The sequence below is a fragment of the Tiliqua scincoides genome, chromosome 8 (assembly GCF_035046505.1).
Source record: "Tiliqua scincoides isolate rTilSci1 chromosome 8, rTilSci1.hap2, whole genome shotgun sequence".
NCBI classification, from domain to species: domain Eukaryota; kingdom Metazoa; phylum Chordata; class Lepidosauria; order Squamata; family Scincidae; genus Tiliqua; species Tiliqua scincoides.
In genome coordinates, this window is record NC_089828.1 from 53,110,639 (window position 1) to 53,131,968 (window position 21,330).

At 44.8% G+C, this 21,330-nt stretch overlaps 1 protein-coding gene across 8 annotated transcripts in view; it reads right to left on the reverse strand.

The window, feature by feature from the left end:
• The window catches only part of MSI2 (musashi RNA binding protein 2), a 474,139-nt gene that overhangs the window by 57,967 nt on the left and 394,842 nt on the right, over window positions 1–21,330 (reverse strand). The window contains exon 11 of one of the 8 annotated variants that reach the window (XM_066636690.1): window positions 17,032–19,853. The exons of the other annotated variants lie outside the window; for them this stretch is intronic. Within the exon in view, the coding sequence (XP_066492787.1) occupies window positions 19,813–19,853 (41 nt within the window). The 3' untranslated portion in view covers window positions 17,032–19,812. Of the gene's footprint in view, window positions 1–17,031; window positions 19,854–21,330 lie in introns of those variants that run through there. 8 annotated transcript variants of the gene reach the window in all.

Below are 21,330 nucleotides of genomic sequence, written 5' to 3' on the forward strand. Positions count from 1 at the left end.
ATCTGCACTTACGTTGATGGATTTAAAATCAATTTGAATAGTCCATTACACCTTCATGGGTTCTCTATTTTTAAAAAAACTGCAATAATTTATTTCTATTTTTTTTAAAAGTGTCAGTTGCATGTTGAGTTAGCAAAGAGTCCAATCCTATGGTTTCCCTCGCCACAGCATGCAGCTGTGCCTAAACGGGTTGTGTTGTATGTCATGGTGGTGGTGGGGCAATCAGGAGGCTTGGGAGGGAAGGGAAAGGAAAAGTGGTTTCCCTTCCCCACCTGTAAGCCTCTCAACCAGCAAAGGGTCACTTTGAACCTGAGCAAGTCTGAGGAGACAAAGGGGGCATGTTTGCTGCCACCCGAGGGGACAGCATCTGGAGCAAGTTGTCCATGCTAGGTGACACCCCTCCCACTCTGACATGCCCCTTATTTATTTATGCCCCTTATTTATTTATTCCTCCAAGGAGCTCAGGGCGGTGTACACAGCTGCTCCCCTCCTTTTGTCCTCACAACGACCCTGTGAGGTAGGTGAGGCTGAGAGAAAGTGACTGGCCCAAGGTCACTCTGGAAGCTTCACGGCTGAGGGGGGATTTGAACCCGGATCTTCCAGGTCTAAGTCCATCTCCCAAACCATTACACCACCCTGGCTCTCCACCCACCCCTACCCTACCCTACCCAACCCTATCCACCCTCCACTGGCAAGTCTTCTTTGCCTGCTGTATGCTGGGCCTCCACAGCCTATCCAGCAGCGGTTCAGAACAGCACATCTCTGCACACTTCCGGAGCACCTGTTGTGACGGCCAGAAAGCACATTCCACTTCCAGAACATTAGTTCTGGTGGTGGCCCGTACAATTGGGCCGTAAATTGATTAATTTAAACTGCTGGCTTCTCGCAAACGGACACTATCTAGAACAGACTGCTTTTTAAAAAAAATCTTGCATCACTTTTTATTGTTATATTAAAATGTCATCACCAGATATTTCATCCCACTGTGACTCCACCCCTTGTCTTCAAGATGAGCTTTAGCTGGAATTTTTTTTGTCCTTGGGTACAGAAAGTCATTTGTGAATCAATTCTACCAGAAATAAAAGAGATAAATCTAAAGTATGAAGAAATGTAATTGAGTTATAGATATGAACTAGCCAACGTTAAGCACTTTCTAGACCCGGTAATTATAACAGGGTAGACACTCAACTCTTCTGAGCCAAGTCCCTAGGCAGGCATGCAGGCAGGCAGACCTTGAGGGGCGAGTCAGTTGCAGACCTGTAAGTCACCCTTTTTAATTTTTTTTACTATATTTAATTTTATATATCACTTTTCAAAAAAAAAAAAAATGTCCACAAAGCATTTAAAAAGGAAATTAAATGAAAAGATGCTTCCATCCCACCGAAGGGCTCATGACACAAGAAAACACTGGCAAAGACAATGTGCTGGGGTGCAGAGGGACAAGTGCTTTCCCCCTACTATACGCAAGATCAAAAGCGTATCTCAATCACAAAGCCACCTTGTGCCTACAAAATCCTCTGGCTGTACTGAGTGGCTGGCTTTTTTAGCAGTCACAGAGATACGTCTCCCTCTTGTACTTCCAAAGTCTAACCTGCCCCCTTTGGCGGGGGGGGGGGGAGAGGTACCAAACAAATACTGAAATGGCTAAATATGTCAGGCATTTGGGGAAACACACACACACACACAAATCCCAAAAGTTCACTTGAAGCAGGTTAAAAGCAGGTTAGAAAAAATTCACCCTGGAATTGGTGGAGGCATGTATGTCAGTGGAAGGCTCAAAGCAGAAAAATGTACCCTTGGTGCTGGAGAGAGATGCATCTGTCTTGGGCCTAAAAATGCCTCACTTTGGCATCGTTGTTTGCAAAAAAGCCTGGAACCTGTGGCTCCAACACAATGTTAAAGCACTTTTCCTTCCTGTTGCTTCCAGCAGGAGACATTGGAGCATATGCTTAACTACCTCCCTATAATCAAGAGGGCTCGAAAGTGGGTACGAGAAGTGGTCCCGCGGCTGTTTTTGACAAAGGAATTATGTTTTCTGTAAACTGAATGTAATGATTTCTTTCACACACACACACACACACACACTCCCACAGAGAAAATGAGAGGAGAAGATGTGGGATCTGAGGAGCTGTCCTTACCAAGTCAAGACCAACTGTATGACACTGAAATGCCACCCCTCCCCCCATGCCATTATGTTCTAAAACAAGGACAAAGGTAGCAGCCAGGCCTGGGCTTTGGACTTTAAGAGCAAAGGATTTTTGCTCAACCTCATTAAAGTGCCAAGTCAGGGACTTAGGCAGGATTGTCCTCCAGCAACCAGGAGGCCTGATGAGTATAAAGCAAAGTGCAATCTGTTGTACTGAGGTCAGAGCACAAAGCTCTTCCGAGGTGCCACTTTAAAGAAGACACAGGCAACAGGCAGACTGCATCCTTTTCCACAATCGAGATGTCCACCAATGTTTCTTGAAGGGATGGCCAAAGGTTCTCCCTGTATCTGCAGATCCCATATTTGCAGTTTCACTTGCCCACAATTTTCTGCCCCTCCGTACGCTCACTACTTACTTGTCGTCCTTCGCAGCACTCTTTGTTTGCAGCCCCTCCTGTTACAGAATGCTGGAGGAGGCACATGAGAAGCAGTCAGCTAGAATGCTAGAAGAGGGAAACAGAACACTAAGAGGAAGCTTCCTGCTAGCATTCTCTTAGGGTGCAATCTTAACCAACTTTCTAGCACTGGCATAGCTGTGCCAGTGGGGCATGTGCTGCATCCTGCAATTGGGGGGCAGTCACAGAGGCCTCCTCGAGGTAAGGCAATGCTTGTTCCCTTACCTCGGAATGGCATTGCCTTTATGTCAGTGCTGGAAAGTGGGTTAGGATTGAACCCTTAGTCTCTCTCCTCTAGTGTTCTGGCTGACTGCTTCTCAAGTTCCTCCTCCTTCCTATTCTGTAACAGGAAGGGCTGCAATGAGAGACAGATGAGAAACAACGCTAACAGGAAGGGCTTGCATGGCGCCAAAGTCAGGGGCGGATCCAGTGTTTGTGTGTTGGGGGGGACCATAAGCACTCCCTTAACTCCAGAGCCCAGACTTGGAGCCCAGATCTACCTGTGGGGTAGACTTGGGCTCTCGGTTGAGCTTAAGGCCTCCATTGCTGTTTGCTGGGTGGGTAGATCTGGGCTCCTGCCAGGACTTGGAGCCCAGATCTATCTGCAGGGTAGATCTGGGCTCCCAGTTGAGATTATGGCCTCCGTGGCCATTTTCTGGGTGAGAAGACCTGGGCTCCTACCTGGATTTGGAGCCCAGATGTACTGGCTGGGTAGACCTAGGCTCCTGGTTGAGCTTATGGCCCCCGTGGCCATTTGTTGGGTGAGTAGACCTGGGCTCCCAACTGGACATGGAGCCCAGATCTACTTGCTGGGTAGACTGGGCTCCCATTCTACCAACCTCACTTCATCAATCACCCCACCTAGTGGGCATTCCACTGGCTCCCGACTTAGCTCCCCACTGGTATGACAGTTTGGGGGGGGGCACCACCCATGGCCCCCTTTGGATCCATCAATGGCCATAGTACAATTAGCATAGAGTTCACTTTTATCAGAAGTCTTAGTATCTGCAGGGGATGAGAGCAGTAGCGTAAACCCCTCAAATATGTGGGTGGGGGCTTCATTTTCCCAACTTATTTTGCCCTCTTCAACACTTATTTTTCCCCCCTCATCATGCATAGGTTTTGAAGTACTATCCGGTTTCTGGGGTCACACAATATCTGTGTCTATAAAGTCAAGAATGCAAGTGCTACTGATAGACTGACCAAAGAAAAGAAAAAGACCACAAAAATTTGGATAACTTCTTGTCAAGCAAAGCTACCATCCCTTTGATCAGCCCAGAAAAAAGTAAATTTTATGATTCTTTTATGGTTCCTTTTATCTGGCTCAGTGAAGGGTATGCTAGGAAAACACAAAAAGTCAAAAATGCTGGGGGAGAAATATTACAATGGGCCATTTCCTTTAAACATGTCTATTGATTAACAGTCCTTGCATGGACATAGAATACCACCACGGATGGTTCCCTCCCTCCAATCTCCACAGTTCCAGGTGAGCTGTAATTTTTGTGGGTACAGTACTAAAACTGCCAGGGCAGGAGTGATATCTTGTAACCTTGGTGATTCATACACTTCCAGCAGAAGGTATCGATACCAATGACGGAACAGAAAGTTTAATATGTTAAATCCTTGCCTTGTTCACCCCAAAGATTGTCTGCTCAGGTAGCTGACTGTTCACATTCTACAGGAGAAAAAACCATGGCTGGGAGGGCTGGGAGCTCAAGGCCTGGGATCAATGGGGTCACAGTCGATTTGCTACCTAAAGCACAGCATCTCGAGTCCAACTGTCAACATCTTGTTTAAGCAGTTTCAAGATGGAGCAGAAATAAACCATCAAGAAGAAAAAGGGTTCCTTCCTCTCAAGACCCGGCTTGGTCTCAAAAGTGCGAAAAAAATACTTTGCGTTTTGTTTCGGGCTTTATAGATAATCATTCTGTTGTCATCCTTTGAACAACTATGCAAAGTAAGAATTACAGTATTATCCTCATACTGCAGTTGGGGATGGCTTGCATAATAACAGTACCTTGAGAGTTTGTCAACAGATAGGAAATCCAAATTGAAATTGAGGCCAAATTACATTTCCATATGGATTGATTCCACTGTTATCCAACCCATACGAGCAGGGGCAGATCCAGCGTTTATGCTGGAGGGGGCAAGAGCAGCACTACCTTAACTCCAGAGCTCAGGTCAACCAGGTGGGTAGACTTGGCCTCCCAGTTGAACTTTGGCATCTGCAGCCAAGGTATGCTGGGCAGGTAGACCTGGGCTCCCGCCCAGACTTGGAACCCAGGTCTACCGGTCTCCAGGGCCAAGGTTTGCTGGATGGGTAGACCACGACTCCTATCCAGGTTTGGAGCCAACAGCTACAGGCCTGCCTGGCAGAGGTTTGCTGAGCAGGTAGACCTGGGCTCCTGCCTGAACTTGGAGCCCAGATCTACCTGCCGGGTAGACCTGGGCTTCTGGCCAAGTTTGGGCTGCTCCCCATCCTGGTGAGCACCCTTCCTGCTAGCACAGTGGGGGGGGGTGCACCCATGCCCCCCCTTGGTTCCACCCCTGCATCCCCCCCCCATCTTATCTTCATAAAAACCTTGTAAGTTAAGCTGAGAGTAACTGACCCGTTCCGTGGTACAGCAGAGATTTTAACCCAGATTCGCCCAATTTAACATTCCAAACACCACACTAGCTCCAAGCACTTTGCCTAGTTGCACTCTTAGCTAAGTCACAATTTGGGCATCTCTGAGCCTAATTCCCCTGGACCTAAATGCAACACTTCAGCCAGTACTGCACCTCTCAACATAGGCTGCAGGAGGACCCCATATTGATAACGAGGAATTAGGTGAATGCATTCAGCACCACTGAACTCCCAAAACATCCCATGTGGAAATGTCATTAGCTAAACTTTCTTATGGCCACAATCCAAGAAAATGACAACATTCTTCTATGTACAACATAGAAGTACAAATCTTCCTAGTAGCTGGATGGAGATTTGTTCTGCCCTCTTTTGAACTGAGAGTACAAAAAAGGAGGTGGTGGGTGGAACAGGGTACCATGATTTGAGAGACTGTTAGAAGAACCACAGAGGTACCCTCAGTTGCATCAAGACTCCCAACTACCAAAGTGTCCAGTGATGACCCCCTGTAAAAAAAAAAAAATCAAGTCTGATGAACTTGCCTGAGGAACTGGTTTGATTGAGTATGAACTACAATAAGCACTACAAATGCATAGAATTGAATACAGACATTACCGGCCAATACAGCAAGTTACAACTAATTTACAAAAAAAATGGTACAACCTCCTGTTTCCTCTTCCTCCCCAGGAATAATTTAACCCCATGTTCAAAATGCCAAACAGAACAACCTTCCTGGGACACGACAAAAGGCGCTCCCCAGGCTTCTGGTGGATTAATCCTATTAATGTTTTTAACTTCTGTCCACGAGTGCTTTATTTTGACAGCCACATTAAGGGTTCTCCTTTGTCTTTAAACACTGCCTCAGATCAAGCTTATTAAAACATATTTCACCAAGCCAGGAAATTAGCACAGTTTAGTCTCCGTAACGGCAGACATAAAGAGAGCTTGTTACGGTAGGCTGCCAAGCACAGAGGCCGCAAAATAAGGGAAGCCTGTCTTTGGGGCAGGGCTTGGAGTGACGGACACACCGGCGCCTCCTCCCTTTTTCATTCCACCTTCTCCTTGGTGGGTGACCCATAGCGTGCTAGTCTTCTGACGGAGGGCTGAAGCAGGTATCGTCCTTTTCCAGACTTGACAGCAAAGATGGGCTTGGGAAGCGTATGGAAGTTCAGACTGTACAGGCCTGAAGCCAGGGGGACCTGCCTGGGTAGGAAACAAGTGCATCCTTCATCCAATGACCATTGGTTCCTTCAGAGATGGTGCCCACTGCCACCTCCTGCTCAATGCAAAACATTAACCCTTCCCTGCCTCCTGGCTGGAACTTTCCTGCTGCTCGCCGGGTCTGAACGATGGACTTAAGAGGTCTTTCAAGCCACGGAAAAAATAAGCAATAAGCAAACACACCCAGACACAGACAGACTTGGGTCTGCATGCATGAGGACCGAGTGCTGAGTCAGTGGCCTCTGATTCAAGTTCATTCCTGAGTCATCGACACAGGTGACTCGAGTCTGCATGAGTCAGCAAAGAACACATGTTTTTGTGACTCAGACAAGTCACCTGACTTGAGTTCCCATCCCTGCAGATTAGGCTGCATGAAGGAAACTGAAAGGGTACCATGTCAAGAAAACATAGAGGACAACTGCAAGGATGCACTAGGAATGGTGGACTAGGAGGTGCCATCCACCTTCTCTGCTGCCCTCCCTTTGCCTCCCACTCCTAGATTCAAAAAGGAATTGGAGAATAGAGCAGAAAAACAAAACATGGAGGAAGGTGGTGGGGGATACTGAAGCCGCCCGACCCTTTCTACCCTGCACCTCCTCTTCTGCTCTGTTCTCCTCTTCCTTGTTGAATCCAAGCAGTGGGGGGGAGAAGGATGAGGAGCAGAGGCTGTGGCCAGTGAACCTAGTGGTGCCAGGTAAGGAAAAGCAACCTTTATTCTCTCAAAGAAATTCCTTTAAAAAGATTTTTTTTAATAGCTCAAGGAATCTTCATGCATTTCACCTATCACTCTATTAATTAAAAAAAAGAAAAAAAAGAAGAAGAGGAAACTTGCTTTATAAAGTGCAAAGCTGCTCTGGGGAAGGGGGGGTTCGTGATGACCTCACAAGGGGCCAGCTAGCACTGTGCACAGTAATGTGGGTGTCTCTCATTCACTCCATTCCAGGCAGTGAAGCGTTCCCATTAGAACCATCTGATCCCAGTCCTGCTGTGGGGTTGTCCCTTTTCTGTTCTCTGTGCATGTGTGTGCCTGTTCTAGGCTGTTCTGCTCTAGTGAATAATTGCTCACATCACATCTCCCAACAGCTGCATCTGTGGTCTCCCCGAACATAGAATCGATTGGTTGGGTGATGGGCAAACTCCCCCCAGATTCATTCAGCATTGGACTGGGGGGAAAAAAGATTTTTAAATCATTCTAAACATTCATTTTAATTCAGATCCCCCCCATTCCAGATTGACACCTGTCACAGTGGGGCCCAGACAGCCCCTTTACCACTGATAACCAATGCAAATTCTCCTTGCCTTTTCTAAATGTATCCCACTAAGACAAAGGAGGCCTTAGGAGGGGGCTTGGCCAGTGCTGGGAGCATGCACAGCAATGGCTATTGGCGCTGCGAAATGACATGTCCTTCCTTGCCTGGATGTTGTTGGCATCCTTCAGTCTCGGAAGACTATGGTATCGTGCTCTGAATGGTGGTTCTGGAACAGAGTGTCCTCTCCAGTGCGCGAAGCCTGGGTAAAGTAGATATGGAGGATAGGCTGTTACCCATGCAGCAAATCCCCCCTCTCCACATCGCTGAAATGGTCCAATGGAAAGGCAGAAGCCAATACGGTTGGTTCCAGCGGCATCGCAGGAGTTGCCAGAACGTGACTGTGTTCAGCCATGAACTGCCTCAGGGACTCCGGCTCCGGCTTTTGCCTCGAGGCAAAATTTTGACTCCTGAAGCCTTTTCCATAACTGGATGTAGCCACAAGGCAGTGGAGGTTTGGGATCAGAGTTTTCCTTCTCTCAGATGAGCTGCCTTCCCAGGCTATCTAGCCCCATCTACCCAGTGGCTGTTTAGTCACCTCTTACAACAAGTACAGCCAAACTGAGGGCCTAATTCTTATCACCAGCCCCCAGGGGAACTTGCCTGGATAAGCTTGGGAATAAAGGAGGCGGGTGGGAGGGCTCGTGGGAGCAAAATGAGTACATGTTGACCCAGATTTTGGAATAGTCTGGGCTCAGTTTAGCAGCCATGCATCCTCCCCATTATCTAATTTAAGCCTGAGATAACTGGCTCGGGAAAGACACCCAACAACAGATGCTTGATGCCTCCTAGGAAGGTTCAGGGCCAAGAGCATCCAGGCATTGAGGGAGAAATCTACCACCCAGCTGGTTGATTTAATGCAGAGCCACCAAACAAGCAGTTTTACGGCCACTTTTCATTTCATGATAGCTCTTTATATTACAACCATTTAATGATGTTGAGTTTAGTGCGACGGGAAGGTTCCTATCACCCTGCCAGACAGCTATAAAGGCCTAGTAGAAAAATGCTCATAAAACCCTTATCATCACCAAGGCGTGGCATTTAGGGAAAGCTAAAATAAGCACTTACATGGCTAGTTGAAGAAAGCCAGAGAAAACTGATCAGAACCACCAGGACGAGGATTTCACCACCATGGCTCAGGAATTGCTCCAACCTCACTTCTAAGTCACAGGACACCCCCTTTAGATCTGAATTGTGGCTAAAAAAAACTCTTTGCAGAAGACATGGTACCCTACTTTCTTAAATTTGCTTCAGCTGCTTTCCTTCAACCACAAGGGCCTCTGGACAAATGATGCACTGTGCAAGTCTGCTGTCATGTGCCAAGCCCCCAATTTCACCAGTCCTTGTACAGATGACGATTAAGAAGAGGTTTCTGGGACTCGAGCAAAAAGTCACTGGTGGTAGCACTCTTCCCAGCTACTGTCATTTTTCTGCTCAGAAGCCCCTAAGTACGACACTACACAGACAATATGGTATTGTTGGGGGGGGCAAGGGTCTATGGGGGAATGGTGGCTTCTGGGAGGAATACGCCTCTGACACAGCAGTGGTGTGAATGGTTGGTGATTCTGATTCTGATTCTGACACAGCTGGGAGAATGGTTGGTGATTCTGATCTTTCAGACCCTGAGGAGTGAAATATTCTTGAGCACAAGGCTGTGGCTTTGGACTGGAGTCCCAGCAAGCTGCATTCTCCCAGCCGGTGAACCTCAGTGCCCCATCCTGCTGCTGGATAATGGCACGTTGGGGCACTGACAGCACAATCGTACGCATGTCTACTCAGCAGTAAGTTCCACTGTGTTCAGTGAGGCTTACTTCCAGGAAAGTGTATACAGCGCTGGAAAGTTGGGAAGGATTGGGTCCTCAAAGCTTTTCCCAGGCTGTTCTGTGTGTGCAGAGAGCCAACAGGCAGCACAGGAACCGATTGGGATAAGAGAAGAGAGCTGGTGCAGGCTGCTGAAACTGCTTTCCAGAATTTTCTGTCTGCTTCCTAGATGTGGTATTGAATTGGAGGTTGGGCTTCTCAAGAGGCCCAATCAAACATTTTATAAAATAAAATCTAATTTTAGTAAAAAAAAAATTAAAAGGTCTAAACCCAGGAAAGTTAGCCAGGTCTAAGTCCCGCTAAAATCAATGAGAAAAGTTAGCTGCGACTAACTCAAGCCCCATTAATTCCAATGGGGCCACAATCCTAACCCCTGGGCACATTATAGAATGCAGCCACTTCAATGGAAAATAAACTGCATGCTATGGTGGGAGGGCAATTGGCCACTCTGCCAGCAGGTAAGTAAAAATATTTTACTGAACCCCCAGTAGGCTGTCCAACTCTCTATAGGTCTCTTTGAACCTATGTCAGCAAAATAGCTGGTGCGAGTCCAAGGAGAACGAGGGGCAGAAAAATGGGAGATAAGATCCGGCATGCATCACTGTCCTGGATTCACCCCTCTCAACCCACAAACCACACCACGCACCGGCAGGCTGTTACATTTGGCTTTCTCTGGTTTCAGTCCGCCACCTACAGCTGAATGTTTATCTATCACCCCAAGGGAGTTCCGTACTCGGAATACTGGAAGGTGGTTTCATTCACCTGGAGTAAACGAGCAGAGTTTCATCAACACATTTACGATTGCTTTCATAAGTAAACAGCCCAGAGATCTGTGTGCTTGTTTTGAAATGAATGCTTAAAACTAAGATGTCACCTGGAATACCCCTGGGAGGAACGGAAACCTCTGCAGTCCTCTCGGGACTGGAGGCCTGGGGGGGCCAGTGGTGCATGAGGTTCTCCCAGAATTAAGAAAATTGTTGACGCACATATTTTTGACTAGATGAGGATGATTTATTAACATGTTTGAATGTGGCCCTAATTACTGAAGGGCTAACAAAAACCAATAATATATTTTCTTATTGGCCACAATATTTATTCTTTTTAGCCTTCTCATCAATTTTTTCTCATGGGTTTTTTGGTGTTTTCCAATTCTATGAACTGAATTTTTTTCTGTGATTGAAATTTCATGTTTTTTTAAGTTTCGTTTTTCACCAAACATTTCAATGCAAACAAAATGCAACCAGCAACAAATGAGGTGGGTGCGTTAACAGTTTGAAATTCACCTGGGGCACATGAGATAAATGGTTCAAACCCCCCTGTGAGCCTGACTGCCGCCGCCACTGTTCTAAGTAGGACAGCCAAGCCCCTTCTCAAGTCATTTTCAACAGTTCCACATTTAATGTTAGTCCTGCAATGAGATTTTAAAAAACTTTGGAAGTAACTGGTTTGACACCTGTTCAACCTGGTGCACATTGCTTTAATTCCAGTAGCTGACCTGTTAGATGTTCAATATTTCATTTTACTTTATTTCTGCTAAATCAAGGCATGCAGGAGACAAACTGTGGTTGGTGCCGGAGAGCAAAAGGCCAGACCAGTAACATGACTATTAGAAGGACTGCTGGCACGAAGCTTCAGGTCCACAGGTCATTTCTGATCTCTCATTTGAACCATGCAATAACCCCCCACTGCTTAATGAATCCAAGGAAGTCAATGCTCGAGCTTTGAACTGAGCCTTTTTACTGCTTAAATGTTAATGTAGTTTTCACCCCTCCTAAATGGAGATGCCTCTTTCCATCTCTGAATCCTGCTGGAACAGCACATTTAATAGCACATGAGCCTAGTCACTTCCCTGGACTCCTAAGATTGAGGAAAACAACCTCTGTAAGACAAAACAAAGGTTTCACAGCTCCAACAGTGCTTGCCAACCCTGTGATTAAGCTCAATCTAGGACAGGGGTGTCCAAAGTTTTTGGCAGGAGGGCCGCATCATCTGTGTTGGGGGCCGAATTAATTTACATTTCAAATGTGAATAAATTTACATAAATGAATTTATTAGAGATGGAACGTGTATGAATGAATGAATGATGGCCTTGCAAGAGCTCAAGGCCTATAAAAGTCCTTGCACAAAGCAAGGCCAGCCTTTCCTTCACTGCCATTGCTGCATCACAGACGTGAAACAGCAAGCAATGGAGGGAACGCTTGTCCCACAGCTCATGCAAGAGGTCAAACAGTCATCTTCACACTGAGAGCAGTTGCGTCAGGCCAGCATGGGCTCCAGCAAGTCTCCGGAGGGCCAGGGCTCCCCGTGGGCCAGATTGTGAGTCCTTGAGGGCCGCAAGTGGCCCCCAGGCCAGGGTTTGGGTACCCCTGATCTAGGAGATTATCCACTGGCCAATCAACCAGATACTGCACCCTCCACTGGGTGATGGAACAGAGGGAGAATCCCTCAGGGGTATCTGATTAACAAGAGAAGACCTCCTGATTGAGTCATCCCACCAAGGAATCACAAAGCATTCTACAGAGAAAGAAATTTATATAAACCCCTGGCTTCAGAGCAGCCATTTTCAACCACTATGCCATAGTACACTGGTGTGCCATGAATGGTCTGCCGCAGGAGTTTGGGGGAGGGTCATTTATTATAGGTACCATAACACTCTCAAGCTTCTCGGGAAAAGAGTGGTGATCTTGGTCCACATCACAGGCCAGTCAAGGACCCACCAAATCCCCACTATCTTTTCTGTCAAATGTGAAGTCAAATAACTGCACACAAGTGTGGGTCTTTCTAGGGCTCCATCACCTGTGCCTGTTAGTGGTAGAATTTCTCTTCCCACTCCCCGCATAGTTTAAGATTGTGTGGGCAAAGATAGCAAGCCCCAGTTGAAACATCCTGCATTTGGTTCTTGAGCCATTGCAGTAAACTCTGGTGCATCTTTACTTTTGGCCTCGGTTCAGTGGCGTCACTAGGGTTTGCAGCAACCAGTCCGAGAGGCCTGCACGTCACCCCCATGATCAACATCCTCCCATGCAGTGGGCGGGGCAGTGCCTGGGGTGGTGGGTGTGGTGATGTACCATGGCCCCACTCCCACTGGTTTTTTGGCTATAACATTTGATAGAATCGACATTTTTCACCCTAGTTTGTGTCATTGCATTCTGCATGAAATTACACATTGATTGAGATATAACATGATGGTATTATTTGAAAATACCAAGATTTAAAAACTTTTGGCCAGAAGTGGTGTCACCCCCCTGTCACCCCGCAGTGGTGTCACCCCCCAGCCCACACCGCCATAGAGATGCCACTGCCTCAGTCATCCTTTTACTGCATAGATTTGCCTTTGACCAACACACTGGGTCTCCACACATGACTGGTCTCCCCTGTGTGCACATATTACTTGTGTTTTAAAAACCACTGCCAGGAACAGTGCATTGTGGTCCGCTGTTCTGAGCACATTTCAGGACGGCCTGAAGTCATGTGACCAATATTTGTCACACGATGTTCTTTTCTTCTCCATTCTCCCACCAAGGGCAGGGAAGAGAGAAAGAAAACAATGACATGGATTTATTTTTATTATTATTGTATTATTAAGCGGTATACCCACTGTATACCGTTTAGTCAACAAAAATAATTCACAAACCTGTTTACACAGCAAAATAAATCAAGAAATGGTTCAAGTTATTTTTCAAACGTCTTCATTTTTATTCATGACTAATTGGCTGAGTCTTCTTATCGCCAGACTTGGGGGAAAGAGTCCTTCCCAAATAAATCATAGAGAAGCCAAGGGAAGAACAGCTCACACACACAGAGGAAGATTTGGGTACAAATTCTCCTGGGCAAACCAATCCAATTTGCTCCCTAAAAATATTCTTTTAATTAGAAGCCGAGTGTGTATTATCTGACGTGAAATAGCAGAAGCCACAGAAGCACCAAGACCTACTTTCGTCAACCTATTTTGTTCCCAACTCACGAGACCATCTGAAGCCTTCATGTGCTGCTCTCACAAGTTCACGCCAAAGAGAAAACAAAGTTTTGAAATGATTAAAGAACCGGGGAGGGTGAAAGGGTTCCAGCCTGTGTCATTTCATTTCACACTGATGGAAATTAAAATGGAAGGGTCTGACGAATGATAATTAAACTCACTCTGGCTGATTTAATATGCACTTTGAGAAGAAGGGGGGGGGGGAAACACCGTTTTATGCCATGCAGATGTTGCCAGCACTTTTTGGGTAAACAAAGAGGGTACAGAGCTGGAAGGATTAGGTCAGAATTTGAACAGCCAGCAATGAGCTGGAAAAAGGAAAGAGGAAAGGCGGCAGAACTGAAGCAAACTTCAAGCCTCTACTAGCCACAGAAAAAGCTGTGAACAACTTTTCCTGGCATTCAAAGGTCACGGTTCTTTGGGGAGATTCCCCTGTGCGAGCCAACCCTGCTGGAATCAGCATGGTAGTACCCTTGCACTGCTTCCATTAATTTCAGTGGGGCACATGCTATATATGCTCAGCTTTCCCCAGTCTAGCAAGGTAGTGCTTCTCTTGTATGGCAAATGCACTATTCAAGCAGTCCAAATGTACAGGTTTTGGGACAAGCATTATTGTTTCCCACAGCCCACAGAGGCCCCAATGAATGGGACCAACACTCCAGCTAAACCAACATCCTATATCTAACAGTGAAGGTCCAGATGCCCACCAACAGGACATGAAGGCCACAGCTCTGGTTTGGTCCCAGCATCTCATATTCAGCTGCACAGGCTCTAAACGTGGAGGACCCATGTAGCTGTGATAGTTAATCAACTGATGTATCAGCATTGAGACACCTACCATCAATATAGTTGTCTATTTCTTTTTTTAAAGCTCTCTTAAGCTGGTGGAGGCAGTGAATTCCCTTAGCTAATTATGCGTTATGTGAAATGGTGTTGTCTGGTCCTGAAGCTCTTGCCAATCAGTTTCACTGGGAAACCCTGAGTTCTAATATTATGAGAGGAGAATGAATCCTGCCTCACTGGGTTCATAGTTATATAAACCTCTACTTAAAAAAACACACAAATAAACAAAAACCTTTAAGTCAGTTTTTTTCTCTGCCTGAACTGAAAAGTTCCAAATGCTTCAGCTTTTACTTGTAGGGAAGGTGCTTCAATGCCTTGATTGTCCTGGTTAACCTTTTTTGATACTTTGCCATCTCTACCATATCCTTCTGGTAATATGGTAAGCAGAATTGTGTGCAATATTCATTTTTATCTGGAATCCTAAAGATGCACAAGGTCATCTGTACTGGGCAATCTACTGGCTAGTGTCTGTGACTTCTTTGATATAAACACCAAACGTCCTCCCTTCTTTTTCCATGCCATACTGTCAACATTTTAAAATGTATTTTATTTTTATTTCTTTTTAAAGCCAGACACTCCCTTGGCTGCATCACTCAAGAGCAGGATTATACACGTAGTCTTTAAAATAAACAAGCAAGCAGTGAATTGGCCTAGAACCAGCCTTCTCTCCCCCAAAGCACTACAAGGGGATGGAAAAGTGCGCCATTGGTGCTGAATTGTTCGCCCAATTAAAGCACTAAAAATTATTACTTTTTCCATTATCTAGAAAGGCTCTCATTCTCCCAAAGTTGAACAAAAGTCAGGAGCAGGGTCAGTCGCTACAAAATCATGACATTTAAAAAGGAATACATGTCCTGTTTTTGTCTTGCGAATTTTAATTCATAAATTGCACAACAGATGAATCTTTCTGCTTTTTACCCTGTGGTTTCACTGTGCTGACAAGGAAGCCAGAGATCAAGTTATTGAAAACACATGCGCTTAACCCACACGGATGTCCGCCTGTCAGTATGGTGGGGAATGAGAGACAGAATCAAAGGAACCAAAGCCTTTACATGTGAACCCCCCATTTTGCTCCCCTGCTTTTTTCGTTAAATGCCTTTAACTTTCAAAGTGAAGGAATACCAATAAAAATGAGTCTATAAACTAGTTTTAGTTTGTTGTAGGTAGAAAAACGTCTGCCAGGAATGGCTCCAAAGGAGAGGGGGAGGGGGCTGCTTGCATGCCATGGTGAGGCTCTGTGCAAAACTTAGTGCTTTGCACCCCTTCTAGCTATGCCACTGAAATGGAGAACTCAGTCATTCAATGTATCTGCTTCTCATATCCTCTGCAGCCCATAATTTCAAAGCATTTAAACATTTTTCTGGATCAGGAGCTTTACTCACTGTTAAGGGGGGGCACACAATCTACCAACAGGGGGTTAAGCATAGGTCCCCCACAGTAGTAACCTCATTCATTTCAGTGGGGTCGTGGAACAGAACCACCATGGTTGTGTCCCTCATGTTTTTCTTGTGCTTGAAAGGATAATGCTGATATTTATGTCCCCAAATCTCCTGAACGCATCACTCCATGGTTTGTGAGTGTTCTTACAAGTTTAAGTGTTCTTACAAGTTTAAGTGTTCTCCCCCTGTTTAAGCTGGATCAAGCAAGGGTAGAATTCATGAGGTGTGAAAAATAAACATCTTAATATGGTGTAGCCCTCTGATGTGATTAGTAAAACTCCTAGTAACTTCGGAAACAGAATGAAACTTGACAAGTAGACATGATCTACTCATCCAGCAGCAGAAGCCACAAAGAAAATGGAATGACCTCAGCAATTCAGCAATGCTACACCTTCATGCAGTCCATGCGGTTTGCAGATCATTAGCAAGGTAGACCTAAACTGTAGTGGATGGACAACCAGCATGTGTTTTATAGTACAAATATAATATGTGGAAAGTAGCCTTCCAAAAATTCTGTTGAGAGAACCTGGAAACCATCAGAGATGGACCACAGTGGATCTGTGTTTCCATTTGGAGATTTCTTTATTTTTAATTTCAGTGGGCTTTATGCCATCCCATTCTCTAAAATGTGTCTGTAGTAGCCATGAGGACTTGAAGCTTACTTTTATTGGAAAAATGATATTTAGGACACTTGGGGTCCATGGCCCATATGTTGTTCACACCTGTCCTGTAACAATGCAACAAATATAACCTCTCCCCATTCATTGTCAGATACCCATGTCTTTTGAACAAACAGCTGCTTTCTTCTGAGTCAGACCCTTGGTCCATCCAATTCACCTACACTAACCACCAGCTGCTGGTCAGAATTCCAGATCTTTCCGCAGCCCTACTTAGACATGTCACAGATGGAACCTAGGGCCTTCTGCATGCAAAGCAAAAGCTCTTAGTCCTTCTCCTACGCACTTACACTATTATACTTTAAAATATTTTGAACTAAAATGCAATATTTTGTCTACTGAAGAGCATTCATGCACCCAGAGGGTGGGGCAACAAGGCGATGTCCCACATTTTATTCACATATGTAGTCTTTTACCATATGGTTATTGGTACTGGTTATTTGGTGCAACTGAATTGAAAGGGAAAGCTAAAGGAGCAGAAACGCAGCTTGTCTATGGTAACCATTTATTATCATTTTGTCTACCTTGGTTGCTTACAGGAAATAAATTTCTTTTTCAAAAAAAGAAAAAGAAAAGAGAAAGAAAAGCACAGATGAGCGAATTACAAAAAGGAACTAAAAGAATGCAAACAAATGTCACACAACAGTTAAAATGTCGGCAAAATCATGCAGTCTAGGACAAGATCACAATTGCAAAGGAAGTCATAGCAAAAGCAAAAAGACCAAAAACTTAAATCATCATAATCAACATCATCATTCATTTAAAAAGCCATACAGGTTTAAAAAGCCAGAGCTTGCAGAAAGTAAATTTAAAAAAAAAAGAAAAGAAGAAGACCTCAACACCAATTACATCAAGCATAATCAATAAAATGAACATCACAGCTCTGTCTGGTTGACATTTTAAACAGGTGAGTTAAACAAACATTTAAAATGCATCACAGTCCTACTGAGAGCATGCAACCAATTTCTCACAAACTTTGAAAAGGGTCCTCTTTACTTTGTAAATTCAGAACTGTGCCATCTCTGTCGCACAAACTGGTCTTCCCAGAAATGAATGTCAGGTGTGGGTCTAAACAGAGGTATCTGCAGGGCATGGAAGCGGAGTGGCTATAGAGCAACGGGGAAGCCTAGCCTGGTGTGAACTGGGCCAGCCAGTGCTTGGGCTGATCCTCTTCAGGGTGCTGCTGAAGGGTTCCATGATGGAAAAATCCTTCACAAAAGTTTTAAAAACTCTCCGCAAAGAAGCTTATCTGGGAAAAGCCCAGCCTAGCCTCTGCCTGACTAGCTAGTATTCTATGTGCAGAGATTAGTCTGTCTGGATGGAGGGGCTTTCAATCATGGGAATTCCCAGTCTGAAGAGGAACAGCCAGGCACAAGTTGATGATCTCGGTGGGAAACAGGCCACGGCTAAGCAACTAAGGAAGAGCTGCCAAAGCATTTGCTAGCAGTTCAAGCACTGGTGGGACTGGGAAGCTGCAAGAGGATATCTCCAAATTTTTGTCATCTGGGCTCAGCAGATTCAGACTGCCACTGACCACTGTACTTGGATAACAGAACAAAAAAATGAGGCTCCCAGATTATAAACTAACACTACTCCATAGATTCTGTTGTTGTCAATCTGCTTCAGTTTGTCATACCCCCGGAAAGTAATCTGTCCTGGAGTTACAGTTTTTCTTTAAAGTTACTGAGCATCCAAAATTCATCCTGATGACTCCTTTCAAAGCACCTCCATTCTGCATCCTGTGTGACTGCTTCAAGCAAGCTGTTATGCTGTTGAAAGTCAGTGTGAACTTGCAATATCTACAAGCAACTTAGGGTGAATCATACAATCTAAAGCTGGTCCCTTGGGGGTCCACAGTCATTGTCACTGTGTTACCCATGGTCAACATCAGTTATCCGACTGCTCCACCACAGTTCCAGGTAAATATTTCAGTACGCATGACTGCCTCTTTATATTTCTCATACTGCATATCCTCATTTACACGGTGGAGCAATTAGACAACTATTTTGCCTTGTAACAAGGTGGGATGCACATGTCAAATGCGTCAAAGATCTATGGACTGGTTGTGGAATCGGCTCTAAGGCTATTGGTGACATTAGATGCAATCCACTTAGAAATTCTCCTTAGTAAATTCTATCAAAATGAATGGGGAGCTGTACAAGAACATGGCTTGGATTCATTTCAGTGGGACATGTGTAGAAAACACTGTCAAGTGGATTATGGCCAGCTGGTGCAAAACCAGTTCTAAAATACGGAATTACACCTTAGAGTAAGTGAGATGCTGTCAACAAAAACGGTACCCTCCATGGTGACTTTTCTTTTTCTTTTGTAACATGTTGAGATCTTCCCCCTTTCCCCATCCTTAGCTGCTGCTTGTCTGGGGGGGGGGGGATGTCTCCATGCAGGAAATGCACATTATGATGATATCACAACATAGAGAAGCATGAGTAAACACTATTTAACATGGAGATTCCACTTTTGCTGGCAACCCCAAGCTGAGTGTAATGCAGTTCAATCCTATGACACATGCAGGGCAACTGTTAAAGCAAGTTTGTACTGTGATGATCTATTTTGGAGGCCGGGCAGTTTGGATTTCAAAGCTGTCCTGGTTATCTGTCTGAGCCAGAATGCCACACTTTTGTTAAGGTGCCAAGCAAGTATCAAAGGAGTGAAGGATCCTTCAAAACAAAAGGAAGCCTCAAAGGAAGGGGGTAGTCTGATCATTATGCACTTGCCAGTGACTTGGATTAATTTTCATCATTACTGAATCATGCATCTTAGATAATGAGATTCATCCTCCTCATTTCTCTAACCGCCATTAAAAGCCACCAGCCCAAATGGAAACCAGCAAGACTTGCTGCCATGCAGATGCAAGGGGGAGAAGCAAGTTCTGACCAGGATGTCCCTTTGAATTTTTAAGCACAGCCAAAATGTAAATTTCAAGGAATTCAAACCAATCACTCCTGAAAGTTTGTGAGAAATTGTAATGCTAGCTAACCCCACTCTCCACCCCCCACAACTAACCCCAGGGTGAGTTACATTCCATGTGGGTATTAAAAAATAAACTCATACAAAGAAGAGAAACCAAACTGAGAAAGCAAAATCAAAAAACAGGAAAAGATACGGAGATTTTCTTTTTTTTAAAAAAAATAGTCCAGTCAAGTCAGAGGAGTCAGTAAGAGCAGCCTTTAAAAAAAATTCAGTAGATACTGATATTAATGTATGGACCACCCAGGCTCTCTCTCTCTTTCTCTCTCATTAGCACTGTAGTAAACCCCGATTAATTTGTTATGCATCTTAAGAACTAGTTGATAAAAATTATGTCTTGTGAAATCGGCAAATAGTCTGCAAAGTGAAATAAGAACAGAAATTAATAGATTAAACTGACAAGATAAGTTCCAGAACTTAAAAAAAAAAAGTAAAGCAGGAAGGGGAGCAATTGTGATTGGTTTGAAAAAACATAACAAACTCTTAAAGCCTGCTGGATAACCTGATGCGAGAAGTCCAGAGTGCAGCCTGATCCTATGCATGGCTGCTTCGAAGGAAGTTTCACTGATATAGTGAAGCTTTACTACCACATAAGAGGACACAGGATTGCAGCCTTCATCAAAGTGTGGACTATTTTCCCAACCTTTCCAGCGAATGCTTATCACCTTTCAGGGTGTGTGTGTGAATCATGGTACAATGCCATACATTATTATTTATTACTTAAATTTGTATATCAGTTTCTAAGGAAAAGGTCTCAACGAAGTTTAAAATTCAGGCAGTTCCCACTTGCAGACCACACTATAAAGCATTTTTATATAAACATAAAAACAAAATAAAAAGCAGCCAAGAAAATTGGAGTGCTTCAAGAAGAAAGCACATTCTGGAGAGGAAATTCTAAGAGCCCATGTGAGATGTGATGAGAATTGTATCATTGAGCCTTAAATGCCTGCTTTTCAAGTGAAAATAGCACGCGGGGGAGGGGGTGTTTGGGACAGTGTCAAGGGTTTTTGTAACCCTTTCCTCCTATGCTCCAGCAAAAATGACCTCCCACTGGTGCTTCCCTCCAGAGACAAACACAGCTGCAGGGACGGAGGAAGAGACTGATATATTCACTTGAAAAAACAAACAGATAAGGGCCACTGATGTGGTTAATACCACACCTCATTTGGCACTAGTAAGGCTGACGATTACTGTACTGCAAGAAAAAGGACAGATTTGGCCTGCCTTCTAAAGAGGAAGAGAGAAGGGGGGTAGGGGACAGTTGAACATCTTTGAGCAATAAATAGGCCATCACCACCACAAAGGCAGCATCAGATTTCAAAAGCATTTGCAACATGGCTTCTCTATACACTGGGAACATTTACTTATGATTTACTATATTTATGTCTTTCTTTCCTTCCATTATGGAACTCAAGTTGATGCACATCATATCCCCAGGTGGCCTTCCACTGACCCGCAAGGTGGTTGTCTCAGGTGCTCTCAGACCATGCCCTGGGACTATGGAAATAGATTTTCCTTCCAGTAACAAGAGTCCAGGGTCATGCAAGGTTTTAAAGGTAAAGTTCAGCAGCTTGGATTGTGCCAGGAAACCAACTGGTAGCCAACCAATTGCTATATGAGTCCTAGTGTCAGGCTATTCCATTCTGGACCAGCTGTAGGTTACCTAATGTGGAGTGCAATACAATAATCCAGTTTAGAGGTTACCAAAAGCACTGAAGCATGGTTGCAGCTTTCAAGAGAAGCAGCTGGCGTGCCAAGCAAAAGTGGAGAAGGAGCTCTTGACCACAGCAACCAGTGACAGTAAAGCACAACTTGGTTCGGGAGCATTTCCAAA